Source organism: Gopherus flavomarginatus, chromosome 2 (genome assembly GCF_025201925.1).
Source record: "Gopherus flavomarginatus isolate rGopFla2 chromosome 2, rGopFla2.mat.asm, whole genome shotgun sequence".
NCBI classification, from domain to species: domain Eukaryota; kingdom Metazoa; phylum Chordata; order Testudines; family Testudinidae; genus Gopherus; species Gopherus flavomarginatus.
This window is the reverse complement of record NC_066618.1, coordinates 218,890,112-218,910,323: the sequence shown is the minus strand read 5'-3', so window position 1 is coordinate 218,910,323 and position 20,212 is coordinate 218,890,112. Positions and strand designations below refer to the sequence as shown.

General features: G+C 41.9%; 1 protein-coding gene across 1 annotated transcript in view; it reads right to left on the bottom strand.

Moving 5' to 3' along the window:
• TAF4B (TATA-box binding protein associated factor 4b) overlaps nt 1-20,212 on the bottom strand; it is a 127,218-nt gene that overhangs the window by 73,046 nt on the left and 33,960 nt on the right. Inside the window, exons 7-10 of the mRNA XM_050942084.1 lie at nt 12,361-12,867; nt 8,692-8,827; nt 7,916-8,018; nt 624-793 (exon numbers count right to left, since the gene is read on the bottom strand). Coding sequence (XP_050798041.1) covers nt 624-793; nt 7,916-8,018; nt 8,692-8,827; nt 12,361-12,867 — 916 coding nt within the window. The remainder of the gene's footprint in view (nt 1-623; nt 794-7,915; nt 8,019-8,691; nt 8,828-12,360; nt 12,868-20,212) is intronic.

Sequence of the window (20,212 nt, the reverse complement as noted above, 5' to 3'; positions counted from 1 at the left end):
TCTCTCTTCCCCCCGTCTTCTTCCTCCCACCAATTCCCTGGTGAGCTACAGACTCAATCCCCTTGAGCCCCCACTAAAAAAAAAAATCCACAGGTCTTAAAAAGAAAGCTTTATATAAAAAGAAAGAAAAAGACATAAAATGGTCTCTATCAAGGTGACAATATACAGGGTCAATTGCTTAAAAGAAAAAAATGAACAAACAGCCTTATCCAAAAAGAATACAATTTAACACATTCCAGCAACTACACACATGTAAATACAAAAAAAACAATATAAACCTATTGCCTTACTATCCTTGTACTTACAACTTGGAAACAGAAGATTAGAAAGCCTGGAGATTCCTGTGGTCACTCTCAGAGCCCAGAAAGAGAACAGACCAAGAACAAAGGACTCACACACAAAACTTCCCTCCACCCAGATTTGAAAAAGTCTTGTTTCCTGATTGGTCCTCTGGTCAGGTGTTTGGTTCCCTTTGTTAACCCTTTACAGGTAAAAGAACATTAACCCTTAGCTATCTGTTTATGACAATTACAATACATTCGGATTTCATTTTTTAAAAGAGTGAAAATTGTTCAATGCAATCATTGAGTCCAGAATGCCAATTACGGATGCTTTGGTCTCACCTATGTCTAAGATCTTCTTTTGCAAAGCCTCTGGGGAGAGAAATGGTTCATCTGCACAAGATCGGATCAGTGTACCAACCACTTCAGAATTTGTTGCCAAGATGCATGCATTCTCTTCACTTAGGTTGACCCCAGCCATAGAAGTCACATCATTGATGTCATCTTCATCTCTACCAGAAAGAAAGCCAATTGTTATTTTGTTCACATCCTGAAAGAGCCTTTTGTATTTGTGACCAATTTTATACACAAGTGTAACTACCTGTACATAATCATCCCTATGCATCAGTGGGCAAACAGTCTACTACAGAACACCTTTGGAATGGAGATTGTTCGTAACGCTGAACAAAACGTTACTGATTGTTCTTTCAAAAGTTTACAACTGAACTTTGATATGCTGCTTTTAATTATCTGAATTTAAATAAAACAAGCACAGAAACACTTTCCTTACCTTTTCCAAATCTTTTTTTTTAAACTTCCCCTTTTTTTAGTTTACATTTAACATGGTACTGTACATACTGTATTTGCTTTGTCTCTGCTGTTGCCGGATTGCATACTTTGGATTCCAAATGAGGTCTGTGGCTGACTGGTCAGTTCATAATTCTGGTGTTTGTAACTGAGGTTCTACTGTATCTTCGGTATTCAGTGATGTTTCTGCCCCTTTTCATTTATCTACTTTTCCAGCTAGGCAGTTTCTACATAATTTGTTTAGGGAAAAGGAGGCTAACAGATACTCAAACCTGTTTAATTTATTCTTAACTGGCTGACAGACTTGTACTCCAAATCAATGTATTAAGAAAAGGGCTACAGCCCAGGATTATCAGAACAGTTAGTGACCAGTGATGATTTAAAACTAAAGTCACCACTGACATTTCCTCCCTCTACTTATCAGTAGCTGTTGAGAAATTTCAAGAGTGTACTCATAATGTATTAGCAGAACAGAATTCTTAATCTTTCAGGAAATGTGCAAATTAGGCCTTTAATGCCTGGTAATTGAGTGCTAATTGATCTTCACAAGTACACTCTAACTCCCCTGTTCCTAATGACCACAGAATCTTTGGCTGCTGTGATCCCACTGTGGTATAATTACAGCTGCTACCATGGGCCAGCCTGAAAAGGGGGTTATGTAGTCAGTGTACCTATTAATACAGGATACACACTAAGGCCTTGGCTACACTGGAGAGTTGCTGCGCTGGTAGTAGCTTTACAGTGCTGCAACTCACTCACCAGCCACACCTGCAAGGCACATACAGCGCTGTATCTCCCTGGCTATAGTGCTGGCTGTACTCCACCTCAGCCTGGGGAATGACTATAGTGCTGGTGATGCAGCACTGCTCCGCCAGTGCGGCCACCAAAAGTGCTGTTATTGGCCTCCAGAGGTATTCGGAGGTATCCCAGAATGCCTGTTCAGCCACTCTGCTCATCAGTTCGAACTCTTCTGCCCTGGACTCAGGTTTAAAGTGAAGGAGCTACAGAGTGCCTACTGCAAAGCCTGCGAAGGAAACCGCCGCTCTGGCGCTGCCCCTATGACCTGCTGTTTTTACAAAGAGCTGGATGCGATACTTGGGGGTGACCCTACCACCACTCCAACGACCACAATGGACACTTCAGAGCGGGGGGAGGAGGAGAAGGAGGAAGGAACCGAGAGTGAGGGTACTGGGGTGGGGGGGAGACACCTCAGAGTCCCTGGAGGCATGCAGCCAGGAGCTCTTCTCAAGCCAGGAGGAAGGTAGCCAGTCGCAGCAGACGGTACTTGGTGGAGGACAAACAGAAGAGTGGGTTCCCGGTAAGCGGCTTTTATTTTCAGGATGGAAATTTTTCAGGAGAGGGAGGGAGGGTTAGGGCTGCATGCATGCCTGCCTAGATGTGGAATAGCACATTGATGTGGTCTATCACATTGCAGTAATCAGCCTCAGTAATCTCTTCAAAAGTTTCAGCCAGAGCATGGGCAATCCGCTTGCGCAAGTTTATTGGGAGAGCCACTGTGGTCCTTGTCCCAGTCAGGATAACGTGTCCGCGCCACTGTGCCGCAAGGGGTGAGGGGACCATTGCTGCACACAGGCAAGCTGCATAGGGGCCAGGGCAGAATCCGCATTGCTGTAAAAGACCCGCCTGCGCTTCCCAGGTGACCCGCAGCAGCAGTGTAGGTGCCCCCTGCAGCTGTTTGCTTTCCCCAACACACACACAAACCCCGAGGACAGTAGAGCCCTGAAGCCATCAGTCCCCCTTACTCACCATTTCGGGGCTCCTGTGGGTTATGTGCACTCTTTGGGATGGGAAAATTATGCTATTGTGAAGAATGTTACTCCTTAACTGTGTGGGAATAACTGTCTGGTATAAACAATGCTGCCTCTTGTTAAGTGTTGCATTTTTTACCTTTCTAGAAGCAACCTTGAGATCTCGGCTGCCCGCGTTATCAACAGCTCAAAGACTATAAAATCTCCAGAAGAAGCTGCGAAAAAGCAAAGAACCTGCTGCAAGCAGTTATGATCACACTGTCACAGAGAATCAAAAAGTGCAGGACTGGAGGGAAAAGGAAAGCAGGATCCGCCAGAAAAACGCAGCGGACAGGAAGAAAAGCACAAAGCAGCTGATAAGCATCCTGGTGCGCCAAGAGGACTCTATCCAGGCGCTCGTAGCCATGCAGGCAGAGCACTACTGCCCCCCCCCCTCCCGTCCCGTCCCAAAGCTCTTTCCCTTGTGCCCCAATATCAGCTCAAAACCTGCTTCCCCAGCATCCAGGTTCTTACCACCACCAGCTGCCTCCAACACCTGTACGTTCACCAACCAGCCCTGAGAACTATGACCCTTACCCTCTGCAGCCAACCCCCTCACCATGCAGTATAGCCATCCTGAAGTGCAGCAGTCATTGCACAGCACTCCAGACAGGACATTCAAACCTGTGACTGTACAGTTCCCCACCCTACTCCCCTGCCCTTTTAGGTTCCCAAAAAGTTTTGGGTCTGTCAATAAAGTAATTTTCTTTTCAATAAATGAATTTTTGGCTTTGAAAACAGTCTTTATTATTGCAGAAAGTCAAAGATACCTTTGCCCAGGAAAGAAACAGGCACCGCAAGTCAGCTTAGGAAACACAGATTCCTACTAACATTGTAACCACTGCACTTCACTCTCGTGCAAGGCACCAAACGTTTACTGTTGGTTTTCAGCCTCAAATTCCTCCCTCAAGGCATCCCTAATCCTTGCAGCCCTGTGGTGGGCCTCTCTAGTAGCCCTGCTCTCTGGCTGTGCAAATTCAGCCTCCAGGCATTGAACTTCAGAGGTCCATGCCTGACTGAATCTTTCACCCTTCCCTTCACAAATATTATGGAGGGTACAGCACGCGGATATAACAGCGGGGATGCTACTTTCCCCCAAGTCTAGCTTCCCATACAGAGATCGCCAGCGCCCCTTTAAATGGCCAAAAGCACACTCCACAGTCATTCGGCACCAGCTCAGCCTGTAGTTGAACCAGTCCTTGCTCCTGTCAAGCTTCCCTGTGTACGGTTTCATGAGCCAAGACATTAACAGGTAAGCGGGGTCTCCAAGGATCACAATGGGCATTTCAACATCCCCTACTGTGATATTCCGGTCTGGGAAAAAAGTTCCGGCCTGCAGCTTCCTGAACAGGCCAGTGTTCCGAAAGACGCGTGCATCATGAACCTTTCCAGGTCAGCCTGTGTTAATGTCAGTGAAACGTCCACGGTGATCCACAAGTGCCTGGAGAACCATGGAGAAATACCCCTTTCGATTAACGTACTCAGATGTTAGGTGGGGTGGTGCCAGAATAGGAATATGCATCCCATCTATCGCCCCTCCACAGTTAGGGAAACCCATTTGTGCAAAGCCATCTATAATGTCCTGCATGTTCCCCAGAGTCACGGTTCTTCTTAGCAGGATGCAATTAATGGCCCTGCAAACTTGCATCAACATGCTGCAGGGTGGAGGCAAGCTCCTCACACAGTCTCATGAAAGTGGCTTTTCTCATCCGAAAGTTCTGCAGCCACTGCTCGTCATCACCGACTTCCATGACGATGTGATCCCACCACTCAGTGCTTGTTTCCTGAGCCCAAAAGCGGTGTTGCACAGTGCTGAGCATTTCCGTGAATGCCACAAGCAAGTTCGTGTCGTACGTGTCACGCAACTCGCTATCAGACTCCTCATCACTTTGGATCCTAAGGAATAGCTTAACTGCCAAACGTGATGTGCTGGCGAGACTCGTCAGCATATTCCTCAGCAGTTCGGGCTTCATTTCCCACAGAAATCGCTCTGCACAGAAACCGTTGAGAGAGTCAAGATGGAGCCAAACGTGGACGGAAATAAAGGGATTGCTGGGATGTGAAGTGATTCATCACGGGGCGATGGGACAGGAAGCAGAATGACCCACACCTTCCACCCTCTTCCCACAACCCACCGCGCCAGAATGGGAAGAGGTGCTCTGTGGGATAGCTGCCCATAATGCACCACTCCCAACACCACTGCAAATGCTGCAAATGTGGCCACACTGCAGCGCTGGTAGCTGTCAGTGTGGCCACACTGCAGTGCTTTCCCTACACAGCTGTACAAAGACAGCTTTAACTCCCAGCACTGCACACCTGCAAGTGTAGCCAAACCCTAGGCCACCAGAGGACTTAACAGAAGTTCATGCTGAAATTTGGAGCTTAGATCCTTAAAGGATGGGTTCTAAAGAAAAACTTGCATCTCCGGTGGCATTTCATACTGCTTAGTCGAAATGACACTCTCATATCTAACTTGTAGTTTAGTATTCAAGTAAGGAACTGACAGAACATGTGGCTAAATTATAACATGTTTTTCCTCATGTAGCATAGCTCTACTAATGTAGCCATTTCTCTAAATAGCCCTAGTTTATATGATACATTCAATTAACTTATTTCAAGTAGGGCACTATGAAATGAACTCCAGTTGAAAGTTAAAGGCATTCTCACAATATAGCTAACAGAAGTTAGATTCTGGCTATCACCCTGAAGTATTTTCAAGTTATTTCATGTAGTGGTCGTACTAGAAGACTTGCATGACAACATCTATATATAAAAAAGCCAGCAATACTTCTCCACAGTAATTTCTCTTAACACTTTTACACTAGGTATTGTGTTGAATCCCTGAGAAATAGCCCTTTTACCAGTCAGAAGTACATGGCTAAAGATGTTATCAGTCTACCAGTACATTGGCAAAGAAATTGCACATATAAGCAGAGAGCAGCGTGTATCTATTTGAAGTTGAGATTCTCACAACGTTTGTTAAATGGGAATAAAAGTCATGCAATGTAGATGTACTTCACTGTGTGAACCTGAATATATTAGACAAAAAGTGAGTCTCTGGCACCCTCTGGTGTTTGACTATGCCTGTTTTCCTCTTATTCAATCTTTTATTTACTCCAATTTACTGAAGGGAGACAAGAAGGCTAGAAAGAAACACTTAAATCTATCCTACATTATACTGACCCTGGGCTACTAATCGAAATAAGCTTACGGCCTTTAAATACTACCAAGGTGAGACTACTCCCTTCTCTCTACCAAGCTTATTAACCTGAAGAGTGAGCAAGAATTCTACCAGCACTCAGACATGAGAGTGAGACCACCAACAGATACAAACAGCTGTCAGCAATGCGTTCTGCGAAGGCCCCTCAACAGTGGTTTCTTGCTCCTACCCTTTGTCTGATAGGGCCCAAATTTGTTAGCCTTTCAGACAAGTGTCAAGGCCCATCTTTTCACATAAGTATTTGGGGAGGACTGTCTATTTCTGCAGTGGTCTATGGTTAATATAGTCATAAATATATGTAGAGCCATCATATATTTTCAGTTCTGTAAGAGCTTTTTAGTGAGGAGGATGATAAAGTAACAGAAAAAAGAAAAAGGAAGTGCCAACATTAGAATTGGAGATTTCAATTGTTAAAGAAATATTTCTCAGGTGTTTTCTTGAAAAGTCCGCACAGTAGTCTCATGGCATCTATTGTAAAAACAGGGGCCATTGGCACACTGTATGCTCACGATTTTCTGAAATCCTATTATCTGAATCCCAGCATGCGTAACAAGGAAGGTGTTCGGATAATAGAGCAGAGATCCTCGGCCATGGGGGAGGCCAGCCTGACATTGGATGGCTCTCATGGTAGTGTAAGGAGCCCCTGAAGACTTGCTGTCATGGGAAGGAGGGAGGGAGCAGGGCTGTTCCTGCACTGCCGCCAAGCTGGTGACATCTGAACCCTGCAGGCAAAAGATGCAGGCAAGGCTGCGGGACCCCAGCAGGGCAGAGGAGAGTCCTAGCCATGGGTCTCTGCTCTGCAGCCAGGACCCACAGGCTCTCCCCAGCACTTTGCACCTGCAAAAATCGAGAGGGCAGGAATGGCAGCAAAGGAAGCCCTCTGCAGCCTCTAGGTTCAAGTCTGACTTAAGTCTGCAGTGGAACTGCTTTTGTAGTCTCCATCTCCACTTCTGTCCCAACATTAATTTTGAAGAGGAAAACTGAATTTGTATAACGTGACCTGATACAACATGAATTCGGATATAGCACAGTAAAGCAGCGCTCCAGGGGGTGGGGCTGCACACTCCGGTGGATCAAAGCAAGTTTGATATAATGCAGTTTCACCTATTACACAGTAAGATTTTTCAGCTCCCAAGAACAGCATCATATCGAAGCAGAGGTGTAGTTCTGAAATTTAATGAGTTACTGGGACTAAAATCTTTAAGAATTCTAGTGACCTAAAGGGCCAGGTATTTTGATAGCCATTACAGTCAGAACTTTAGCAAGAGACTTTTACCTCTACCTAAAAGGAACAAATATCTAAGAGGAGGTAATAAGAGATTCCTTAAAAGCTCCCAGCTGTATTGGGAGGTTACCAGTACAGCCCAAATTACAGTTCGATGGTATCTGGCTGTTTGGACTGAGCAGAGGTCATTTTTAGTTTAACCCCAACTATCTAATAAAAGATAACAGTGCGAGCTACTTAATGCTCATCTCATAGGGCAAAGCATTGACATACCTCCTCACTATAAAAGCATCATCATTAAAACACAAAAGTTATCAGGCCAACACTGTGATAAATAGAATGCTGACAAAAACCCAGACCCAATAGTACAATTCTTATACAATTAATCCAAGTTTCTCAATTTTCAGGTCAATGTTTTTAGGTTCTCCTCCCCACCCCATCATTAAGAGATCCATCAGAAATCTCTAAATTACTTATTGAGGCATCATTCCTTGTATCTATACTGCCGTCTGTTCCTTTTGTTGAAGTCTTGTTTCCTACAGCCACATAAACTTCTGACTTTGTTTATTTTTACCTGAAGGTTGTTCCATTCTCTTTTATTTTATTTTTCTGAACAGGAGATGCTTGAAATGACAGAATTTTGTTTCCTGGCAGTGTAATTTGTTTCAGAAAGGAACCTAAAAAACAGCAACATGCCACAATGAAAAACAAAATCCAAGAAAGATGACTGTTTATTTAGTACATATTCTAAACAAAAGTCTTTGTTGCAGGCTGAAGAACCAATTATATCCATTTGGAAACCAGACACTCAAAAGTACTACGTTCTACATATTTTTGCAAGGCTAACAAATTAATATTTTCTTCCTTCTCTTAATGACATAGTGTTTCACCGTCTTATTGCTAACCTACATACGGTCACATATCCCAGTGCGGGAATGAGCTAGCTGAGACAAAACTGAACCCAAAATTTACTAAATTATACGTTAAATTAATTTTTACCAGTAGAAGTCTAATTTAATATCACGAAGCACCAAAAAGAGTTTATAGAAGCAGCATCAATTTGCTGGAATGAGCATACTTAGAGTACTCAAAATAGTAAAAACTACTTATCTTTTAAGTGAAATGTTTTCTCAACAGGCAAGGTGATGGACAGAGTACTCCCAAGGCTCTGAGTATACAGTTCCAAGCAACTTCGAAAGACACCCATATAATTTTACCATAATTGACTGGTTTGAATACATTATTTCCTTTGTCCCTTCAGTGTTATTCTAATATCTAATGTTACGACGAAGCATTTTCCCACCTCCCTGTTTAACAAAAACCTGCAAAAATATAGAAGTCCAACCCTACCCGCAGGAAACTGGTTAGTCTGAATTAGTGTGTTCAATGGCATCCTTTTTTCGCCAGGTTTCTGGAGAGTCAGTGTTGCTGTTTGTGGAAGCGTGGCCACTTGTTTAACAATGCCTCCTGATGGCTGCTGGACTACCTGGAAACAGTATATCCAATATCAAACATGGAAAGAGCTAAATATAGAGACATGAATCCTATCAACATGCTCATTCAACCAAAACTGCTCGGGGACATGCATGCATGTCTAGATTTCACTTTAAGAAATACATCATGCTCACAAAACTACAAATATACTTTTTGTCTTGACAGGACAAGTAAATCTACCAATTCAAATTTGCAGTTAGCAGCACTGACTTGTTTGGAGTGTTAAAACTGTTTGGACAACAGACATCTCACCCCTAGTCATGTTGCCTATTTCCAATGGTGGTGTCAGAACAGTTTCCTAATACCATATAATTCATTCATTCAGGCCTTAACTCTTTGATTAATGAAACTGGCATTAAGAGCTATCAATAGAAGATTGAACTTTTTATATGGATTCAAACTATCTCACGATTCAAAAGCAAGCCAGCATTTTTTAATTCACAATGCATTTCATAGCTATTCTTAAATTGTCTTTAGATATAGATAGCTGAAGACTATATGCATCTACGAAAAAGTGTTAGTACAGATATTTGAAAACCATGGATTTTTTCCTGCATAAACTAGTTTAATACATATTTTTTGTACATTAGAGGACCCCCCAAGTCCATACTTCTGCTGTGACTGACAAGTACTATCCAGCAACGCTTTCATTGCATGCACTCTTGGGAGTGCTGCTACACCAACGGCAAAGGAGAGTTGTGCTATACCAAATGGTCTGACCCAGTATGGTAATTCTCATGTTCAAACAGATTGTTTTGGTTCTCTATTCAGGGGCATTTTTATTAGACAGGTATTTAAATAAAACCCAGTTAGCGTGATTTTGATGCTACATTAATAGGACCTGCATGAGACTTTACTTTTCAAAACCACATACAAACGGTTTTCCAGGCGCATCACTTTGTTTCCTCTCACTCAGAGCAGCTGATGAAGTTTGACATAAGCAAGCAAAAGTTTTATTAGTTACTCTGTGAATGTAGCTTTCCTTGCCAATGGAATCTGGCTTGTAACTTCTAATCTAGATCTTTGCAGATGATATGGAATAGAAGCGATTTAAAAAAAAACAGACCACCAAGTACAAATTGTAAGATTTTTCCACCAAGACACAGATGGTACGTCCACACTGCAGCTGGGAGTGAGTGTCCCAGCACAGGCAGACTGACTCATGCTAGCAGGGCCAGAGCTAGTGCACTAGAAATCGCAAAGTGGACATTGAAGCTCAGATAGAAGAGTGGGTTCTCAAGCTCTACCAACCTGGCACATAAGGAGTGGTGGATAATAGGACAAAAGAGGGGGTAAAAAAGCCTTTCCTTCAGAAAAAGCCTGATAATCAGAAGGTTAGTGTTGCATCTAAAAGAGCTGATGTAAAGAGTGGGATATGGCAGAAGAACCAGAAGAGAATGGATCAATTGACCAGAAGTAGGGGTCCCAGAACAGGGCAGGGGCCAGGAGGCCATGGCTCTCCCACTTTTGATTGGCCACAAGGGTGAGCAATGCAGGGAGGGTGCAGAGAGGAGCAAGCAGGGGGCGGGGCCTCAGGGAAAGAGGAGGCACGAAGGTGAAGGCGGAGCAACAGTTCAGGCACCTGGGCCCCTCCCCCCACTTTTAGGGGGCTTCCTCTGCTCCTGACCAGAAGTATAAAGGATGTGCTGGCAGCAGAATGACAGCTCTACACACTGTCTCCTGCTCTCAGGACTGGAAGTGCTGGGATGTAGGACGTGGAGAGGAAGAACGGGTAACAAACCTGCTAGCCAATTAAACAGTGTTACTGAGAAGCTTCAGAAAGGAGACCCTGCTGGAAGGACTGCAAAAATACACTAGCTGTGTAAGAAGCTGAATCTCCATGTTTTTCAGGACCTTGCACATGCTAAAAGGGAGGCCTGGTGCTGCTCCCCCGGGGGGGGGAGGGGTGATAAGTGTCATATTTCATAAACAGCTTAGCCCCATAGTAGAAGCTATTCAAATGGCCAAGTTAAAAAGCAATAGGCTAACTTCACCCGTTCACCTCTCTCAGGAAGAGCCAGACCTTTGAAATAGCCAGTCTAGAGGTTTGAGCACTAGACACAACCAGGAACTCTAAATTTGTGCTGGATGTAACTTGACTCCCTGATGAGTGGGAAAATAGTTTAACCTTGAGGTTGAGGCCCCTCCCCGCTCCCCGCCTACCCCAAATGATTAAAACAGGGATAATGTCTCCTCATATGGATGTTACAATAATGAAATGAATGAATTAAGAGAGAATGAATAATAATATACACTGGTTAAGGCACTCACCTGGGAAGTAGGACACCCAAGTTCAACTCCTTGATACAATATTTAGTGCATAAGTAGTGAAACAATTTCAACAGGAGAGATGGAGACAGTCCCCGCCCCTTCCAAATACATTGTAGCCCAGTGGTTAGGACTTTCACCAAGAAAGAAGGGAGACAAGTTCAAATCCCTGTGCCACACCAAGACGAGGGAGGAACTGAACCTGGGTGTCTCATATCTCAGGTGAGTGCCCTAAACAATTAGCCAAATTGGCCTCAAAATGCCTCTGTATTTAGGGAACCTGTGATGCATTTTTCTTAGGCTTCTCCTTAGTTAAGATTCTTGAGAAAAAAGTTAATATTGGGAGCTTCTCCTTAAATGATAATCACACGGGATAGTTTATGTACCTTGTTCTAAAAATAACCAAAAAAACCCAGCACACGTGCTGCTGAAGACCCAGGGCTGGACAAGAAACTCAGAGATAAAGAGAATCTCTCTTTAAACATTATTCTTTGGTAACTTTAATAATTAGTTGAGTTTCTTTTATAATATTAAAAACTTAAAGAGACAGGAGCTACTAAAATAGTTTAGCCACTTAGCTCTGAAAGCACCATGTACTTCTACAGGAGTTAAGTTTGCAGATTTCAGCTCAGACTGCAGTGAACAGGAATCCACACTACAATCCACAGTATCAATACTTCTAGGAAAACCCCGGGACAGAATCTTTAACATGGAGATAGGACTCCCTCACCTTTAGACTGTCTGTCTAAGGATTGAAATTTTCGGTAGAACACCTATTAGGGCATTCAGCTATACCGACACTTGGCTTTTTTCTTTTTCCTGCTAAAGAAAAAATTCTCCTCTTTTTGCTATGAAGTAACTGACAGCATTAGAAGTCAGGAGCTGAGACCCCCCCCTTCAAATCCTGTTGGGGCAATTAGCATATCTTGCAAAAATCAGATCCCAAAACACTCAGCTCAGAATAAAATTCACGTTCACTACAACTACTTGACAACACCCAGATTTGTGAACTAGAACATTAATTAGCAGTAAGGTGTCTTCATCACTACTTTGCTCTCCCTTACATGTTAAAACAGCTGCAAACCATAATACTCAGAGGCAATATATTTAATTTATCAAGCATAACAGAACAATGTCTGAGGGAAACCTGAAGTAGCCCATTAACTCATCGCAGAATACACTTAAACATTTATACTACTTTAGATCAAAAAGCACAATCTTAGATCTGAAGACAAAGGTAGAGAAGTTTAATCTTACCAGCTGTTTCACTCTAACTGCCTGTTGAGCATGGACGGGCTGTGCCACAATAGAGTTGGGCTGTGTAATTTTAATACTGATCGGCGTCCCAATGACTGATTTCATAGGCTGAAGAGGGGTTGTCTTTGTGGTCACCACTGCAGATGCAAAGATTGGTTTAACAGCCTGGAAAGAGGTTGTTGCCACTGCAGACGTGGGGACTGGATTTGCAAGTTGAAGAGGGGCTGTCACTGGTTTCACAGTGTGGAGGGAGGCTGCTGCTGTTACTGTTGAGGAGGAGACTGGTTTTACAGTCTGAGAGGCTGTGACCACTGCAGAAGAAGGGACTGGTTTTATGGGCTGAAGAGAGGTTGTTGCCAGAGCTGAGGTGGTCATGACTGTGGAGGAAGTTGGTGCTGCAGAGATACAGGTAGAAATAGCTGCTTGGGTTGCAGCCTGCTGCTGAATACACTGCTGGATAAAACTCTGGGCATTGGGCATTAACTGCCGTAAGGCAAGCATACTTTTCTAGAAAAAGAGAAAGCAGCAATCATAATACTGTGAATACCTTCTGCAAGTTTAAGAACTACATTACTTTTCAACTGATTTTTCGAAGTTAATCTCGTTTCATGAGGAAGACAATAAATTTGTTATTCAGAATTACATACAACTGCTGTCAAAACAACATCATGCATAATGCAATAGTTACTAGCATATAATGTGCAATAGTCAGAAGTTATCCACTGCTTGCCCCCATGGAATAAAGCCCATCTGATATTCAATTAAAGTTTCCTTTTAATTAGTTACCTTTCATTTAGTAACTAGGCTGCAGTCCATGTTTCACAATGAGAATAATATAATTACACTGCTTTTGATCTTTGTTTCAGAAAACAGCAGCTTATTCATGGCATTGCGTTTATTCCATTAAATATCTTATATAGAAGCAAAATTCTCTGACAGTTTAAGATTCACCCATATTCAGTTTTACACTTCCTGTAGTGAAATATGCCCATTCAGTCTAATTCTGATATTGTTCATATAGGAAATGGCATTTGTAACACATTTTAATCATTTATAAAATTTTGGGGTCCAATAAAATGTTAACTTCATACTGGAAGGGAATAGCCCTACTATTCTTTATTCCCCAAAATTAGCAGACAAAAGACTTACCTTACTTATTACTAGAGTTACACATTTAATTTTAAGTCTGCATAATGCATTATCTGCTTCATTGGCTGGTGTATTTGGTTCAGATTTCCTAAATTAGATTCTGATCAATCTTAGTAAATGTCTCAAACTTTTAATGAGAACTTCAAAGACAGCAGCCGGTGGAAGTTTCTCTTTCTAAGGGATCACCTAATTATGCACATTTTAATATATGCTTCCACTATCTCATAAGTGAGCTTCATCATTTAGTCAAAGTATTCAAATTTTTGCTCTACTCTACTTGCAAATAATTTTTCCTTTAAAAAACCCAAAAGATGTAAAGCATTCACTTAAGTGGCATGTGCAACTAGCATACAAGAGGGCATTACTATTATTTGTTAGAATGATTACCATATAATAAGGTTTAATATTTCAATATGATTTCTGTCTTCAACTAGTATATTTAGTCTCTTATGTTTATTTGCTTTGCCTCCCATAAGGCATAGCCTTGCTCATTGTGAGAGTCTAAAGCCCGGTCTACATTTAAGTCTTACTGACATTACTTAGGTTAGTTGTGGTTTTATTTTTTGCCAGCATTATTACAATTGCTTCGACACTAGTGCTTTTGCCAGTGTATCTGTATAAAGGTGCCTTATACGTTATAGCTTTTTTCAGTTGAGGGAGTTGGGGGGAGGGATGGGGCTATAGAGATATAAGTACTATTGTACAACTGCACCCATACTAGGGGAGGTTACTGCTTTAATTATGCTAGTATATTGTAAGCATAGTGGAGAGTAATTTGCAAATTAAATATAGATAATCCCTAACTGTTAACAAGAGGATTATGCTAACAAATTGAGATGTCTGGCTACTTTTCTCCTTTTGGTGGTTACAATTATAGAATCATAGAACTGGAAGGGATCTCGAGAGGTCATCTAATCCAGTCCTCTGCACTCAAGGCAGGATTAAGTATTATCTAGACCATTCCTGACAGGTGTGTGTCCAACCTGCTCCTTAAAAAGGGCTTTGGAGCTCCAGCTCCGGCTCCGCTCCAGCTCCTGGCAAAAACCTGCAGCTCCACTGCTCTGGAGCTGTTTCGTGCTCTAGCTCCAGGCCCCGCTCGAAAGCTCTGCTTAAAAATCCCCAGTGATGGAGATTCCACAACCCTAGGCAATTTATTCCAGTGCTTAACCACTCTAAGCCCACGTCCAGACTACAGCCTAAAATAGATGTGCTTAAAATCGATTTTATAAAGCAGGTTTTATAAAATCGATTTTGTGCATCCACACTAGAGGTACTTACATCGATGCTGAGCGTCCATTTTCCCTGGCGTCCATCTTTTGCTTGAGCGTTGCACTCTGGGTACCTATCCCACAGTTCCTGCACGGGTCCCTGCCCTTTGGAATTATGGGTTACTAGCCCAGTGCATGATGGGATCAAAGTCCCCGTCCTGGGTGGTTCTGGGTACAGCTTCATCCCCCCCCCCCTTCCTGTAAACGGCACACAGTCAGTTCGCGCTGGATGGTTCGGGGAACGCGAGAGCAAACCGCGGCGAAGCTGGTCTCCTTTCCCGGTTTGCTCTCGCGTTCCCCGAGCAAGCAGGTCTCTTTCCCTGCTGTTTGCAGGGGGGTCCGGGGAACGCGAGAGCAAACCGCGGCGAAGCTGGTCTCCTTCCCCGGTTTGCTCTGCGTTCCCCGAACAAGCAGGTCTCCTTCCCTGCGGTTTGCAGGGGGGTTTGGGGAACGCGAGAGCAAACCGCAGCGAAGCTGGTCTCCTTCCCTGGTTTGCTCTCGCGTTCCCCGAACAAGCAGGTCTCCTTCCCTGCGGTTTGCTGGGTGGTCCGGGGAACGCGAGAGCAAACCACGCTGTGCAAGCAGGAAATGGAATTTCAAAGTTCCCGGGGCTTTTCCTGTTTACCTGGCCAGCAGAAGAGTACCTTTACCTGTGTAGAGCGGCCACTAGAGCACTGTGGGATACGTCCCGGAGGCCATTAACTTCGATGTCCGTCCACACTATCATAAAATCGATTTTAAGAAATCGATTTTGGGGTTACTCCTCTCGTTTAGATGGAGTTCCAAAATCGATTTTAGGGACCCTTAAAATCGATTTTATGCACTCTGTAGTGTGGACGGTTACAGCTTTAAATCGATTTAGAGCTCTTAAAATCGATTTAAAGCTCTAGTCTGGACCTGCCCTAACAGTTAAGAAGTTTTCCCTAATGTCCAACCTAAACCGCCTTTGCTGCAATTTAAGCCCATTGCTTCTTCTCCTGTCCTCAGAGGTTAAGAACAATTTTTCGCCCTCTTCCTTGTAACAACCTTTTATGTACTTGAAAATTTATGTCTTCTCTTCTACAGACTAAAACTCATTTTTCTCAATCTTCCCTCATAAGTCATGTTTTCTAGACCTTTAATCATTTTTATTGCTCTTTTCTGCTTGAGGTTTCAGAAGCTAAAAAATAGAAAGGAGCACAAAATGGCAAATTAATTGTAAAAATATAATTAGGGAGACCAAAAAGAATTTGAAGTACCGCTAACCAAGGACTCAAAAAGTAATAGCAAACATTTTTTAAGTACCTCAGAAGCAGGAAGCCTGCTAAAGAACCACCTGGGCCACTGGACAATTAGGATGCTAACGGAGCATTCAAGGATAAGGCCATTGTAGAGAAACTAAAATTAATTCTTTGCATCAGTCTTCACCGTTGAGAATTCGTGGGAGATTCCCAAACCTGAGCCTTTTTTTAAGGTGACAAAATTTGAGGAACTGTCTCAGGTGTCCCAGATTGAGGTGTCATTAGAGGTGGTTTTGGAACAAATTGATAAAATAAAACAGTAATAAGTCACCAGGACCAGATAGTATTCAGCCAAGAGTTCTGAAGGAACTCAATGTGAAATTGCAGGACTACTAGCTGTAGTCTGTAACCTATCATTTAAATCAGCTTCTGTACCAAATGACTGTAATATAACTAATATGACGCCAATTTTTAAAAAGGGCTCCAGAGGTGACCTCAGCAATTACAGGCTGGTAAGCCTGACTTCAGTACCAGGCAAACTGCTTGAAACTATAGAAAAGTCAGCCACACAGATGAACATAATTTCTTGGTTAACAGTCAACATGGTTTTTGTAAAGGGAAATCATGCCTTACTAATCTAGAATTCTTTGAGAGGGTCAACAAGCATGTGAACAAGGGGGATCTAATGTATTTAGATTTTTAGAAGGGCCTGTGACAAGGTCCCTCACCAAAGGCTCTTAAGCAAAGTAAGTAGTCATGGGATGAGCGGGAAGATTCTCTCATGGATTGGCAACAGGTTAAAAGATAGGAAACAAAAGGAAGACCTAAGTGGCCAGTGTTCACAGTGGAGAGAACTAAATAGTGGTGTTCCCCAGGGGTCTGTACTGGGTCCAGCCCTATTCAATATATTCAAATGATCTGGAAAAATGGGTAAAGAGTGAGGTGGCAGAATTTGCAGATGATACAAAATTGCAACAGTTAAGTCCCAGGCAGACTGCAAAGAGCTACAAAAGGGTCTCTCAAAACTGGGTGACTGCACAACAAAATGGTTGTAAATTTTGATGTTGATAAATGCAAAGTAATGCACATTGGAAGACAATCCTAACTACAAATATAAAATGGAGTCTAAATTAGCTGTTACCACTCAAGAAAGAACTTGGAGTCACTGTGGATAGTTCTCTGAAAATATCCAATGTGCAGCAGCAGCAGTCAAAAAAGCAAACAGAATGTTGGGAATCATTAAGAAAGGGATAAATAAGACAAAAAATATCTTATTGCCTCTATATAAATCCACAATATGCCCACATCCTGAATACTGCGTGCAGATGTGGTCGCTCCATCTAAAAAAAAAAATTATATATAGGAAAAGGTTCAGAAAACAAAATTAGGGGTATGGAAGGGTTGCTGTATGAGGAGAGATTAATAAGACTGGAACTTTTCAGCTTGGAAGATAGACAACTAAGGGGGGATATGATAGAGGTCTATAAAATCATTACTGATGTGGAGAAAGTAAACAAGGAAGTGTTATTTACTCTCTCTCATTACACAAGAACTAGGGGCCACCAAACAAGGAAGTGTTATTTACTCTCTCTCATTACACAAGAACTAGGGGCCACCAAATGAAATTAATAGGCAGCAGGTTTAAAACAAACAAAAAAGTATTTTTTCCACACACAATCACCCTGTGGAACAGGGTTTAAAAAATGAACTAGATAAATTCATAGAAGATAGCCACTGATGGACCTATTAGCCAGGATGGGCAGGGATGGATGACAGGAGATGGATCACTTGATTACCTGTTCTGTTCATTCCCTCTGTGGCACCTGGCATTGCTACTGTTGGAAGACAAGATAGTGGGCTAGATGGCCCTTTGGTCTGACCCAGTATGGCCATTCTTATGGTCTTATGATCCAAAAGACCTAAACAGTTTTCTTCATTGATTAAACTGCCATAATTCTGAAAACAAAGTGAATCTAATATTAATAGCTACAGGAAGACACTCCCATCTTTCAGTCCATATAGTTTTAAAAAGCTCCGTAAAACTTGTACAAGTCAAAGTTAGATTATATTGAGATTAGAGACACTATAGCTGTGGGCTTCTTGAAGACCTGAGCTGAAAAAGTGTAGCTAGCCTACATGCCAGATGCACTGTGGGTGAATAGGGTAAAATTCAAGTTTTTTGGATAATTAGTTACACCTTTAAAAGTGAGTTAAGAATTTTCTGACTTTCCAACATATGGAACATACAACATTTTAAAAAATCCCATTTCTTCCATGCTTGAGCCCACATCTGTAGACAAAAGTTTATGCATCAACGCCCATCCACCATGACTGATTTGAGAATGAACCATTGTCCTAGCTAGTGTTGCTATCCGTACTGAACAGTAAAACAGGTTAGCAATGAAGACATTATTGTATGTTACTCATTTAAGAGTGATGGCATACTTTACATTTTTTGTGACCTCTTTCTAAACTAATTTAAAAGCTTAGATTTGCGTCTGAAAAGCACAGAAAAGTAACAGCTGAAATAAATGAGATAAGAAACTGGAAATAGCCTGTATCCATATAAAAGTTTACTGTATTTGAACATGAATGTTAAGAACTGCTTTAGATTATGCCAATTCACATTCTGCTGAGTACTTCTCACCAAATCAACTTTTATTCAGCACTGTGTTAGCTAGTTGTGATGAAGTTCTCAGGATTTCATCTACATGATTAAGCCTGGTCTGTACTGGTTGCAAAGTCATGGTTGGCAAGTTAGCCAACTCACTTCTTGACAGCATTCAAACAAGGAAAAGTTTCGTAGCATAGATCAGCCTATATGCAATTAACAATGAAGTGCACATTTCAGTTATTGTGCTATGTTCATTTTATAAGATATGAAGTGAGAATTTATATACAGTAGAACCTCAGTTACTAACTGACCAGTAAACCACACACCTCATGGTACCAGAGTACTCAATCAGGCAGCAGCAGAGACCAAAAAAAGCAAATATAGTACAGTGCTGTGTTAAACTATTAAAAAAATAAAGGGAAAGGAGCGTTTTTCTTCTGCACAGTAAAGTTTCAAAGCTGTATTAAGTCAATGTTCAGTTGTAAACTTTTGAAAGAACCACCATGTTTTGTTCAGTGTTAACGAACAACCTCCATTCCTGAGGTGTTCATAACTCTGAGGTTCTACTTTAAGAGGAAACTGTTCTAAAAAGAGTAAGAGATGAAGTAATAGTATATTTTACTGTAATGGGACAAGTTACAACCCCACACTGTAAATCCACTGCAGAAAGCTTTTATTCTGCCTAAATGCCTTTGCAAAAGTTAAAAAAAAAAAATCAAGAAAAAATGTGAATGACAGATTATATTACTGAAAACTCACAAATGCCAAGTTTTGCATTAAGCACTGTAGAGTACAGTGGCACTGATGAACTCCAGGCTGAAACAGACAAGCTTACTGACAAGGAGTTCGAGGGTTGCCATTGAAAAATATGTATTAGCTCAATATTTGACAAATTACCAGCAGCCAAAGTACTACAATATGCAGGACAAACAGATGGCAATCCTCACATTCCCTCTAACCCAGTTCTGCCACTTCACTATTATCCCCTGGGTTTTCAGGTCTTTGTACTATGTCTATACTAGGTGGACAGATACATTTCTGTGAAGTCACATGCACACAATAGATTTGGACCTAAGTGCCTCTGTGTACAGCTGTACACAGATACACAACTGCTTTCATGAGTAGTGCAGGTGTTCACTAGATTTAGTACTTAAGTCAGACCTTTGCCTGATAATAGAATGAACCCTTTGGGAGAACATGATTCACTGCTAATAAAAAAATTAGCAATTGGGCTTTCGATCAAATTGGCTGAAAGGGGTTATAGTTGTCCTGGACTTTTTTCCAGGGTTGTAGTACCCTGGTTGGGCAGTTCCTAGTGCAAAAAAACAATTGTTTTTTTTAAATAGTTTAACTATGGATAGCGCCTAAAGCTAGGCAATACTTATTTCATTGTATTATGATAGTATCTTTATTCTTTTTCCATCAGAAATAATTAAATACACAGCTTTATTCAGCTCAAAAAAAAAACTGATTACAACTTTCACTATGTTTGACTGGGTATTAAGTTTCAGAACAGCTGCAAAAGGATTCTCCAAGAATTAGTGCCAACTATAATAAGAACAGATTCTAGAATTATATCAGTGAAAGCATAAATTCTGGGA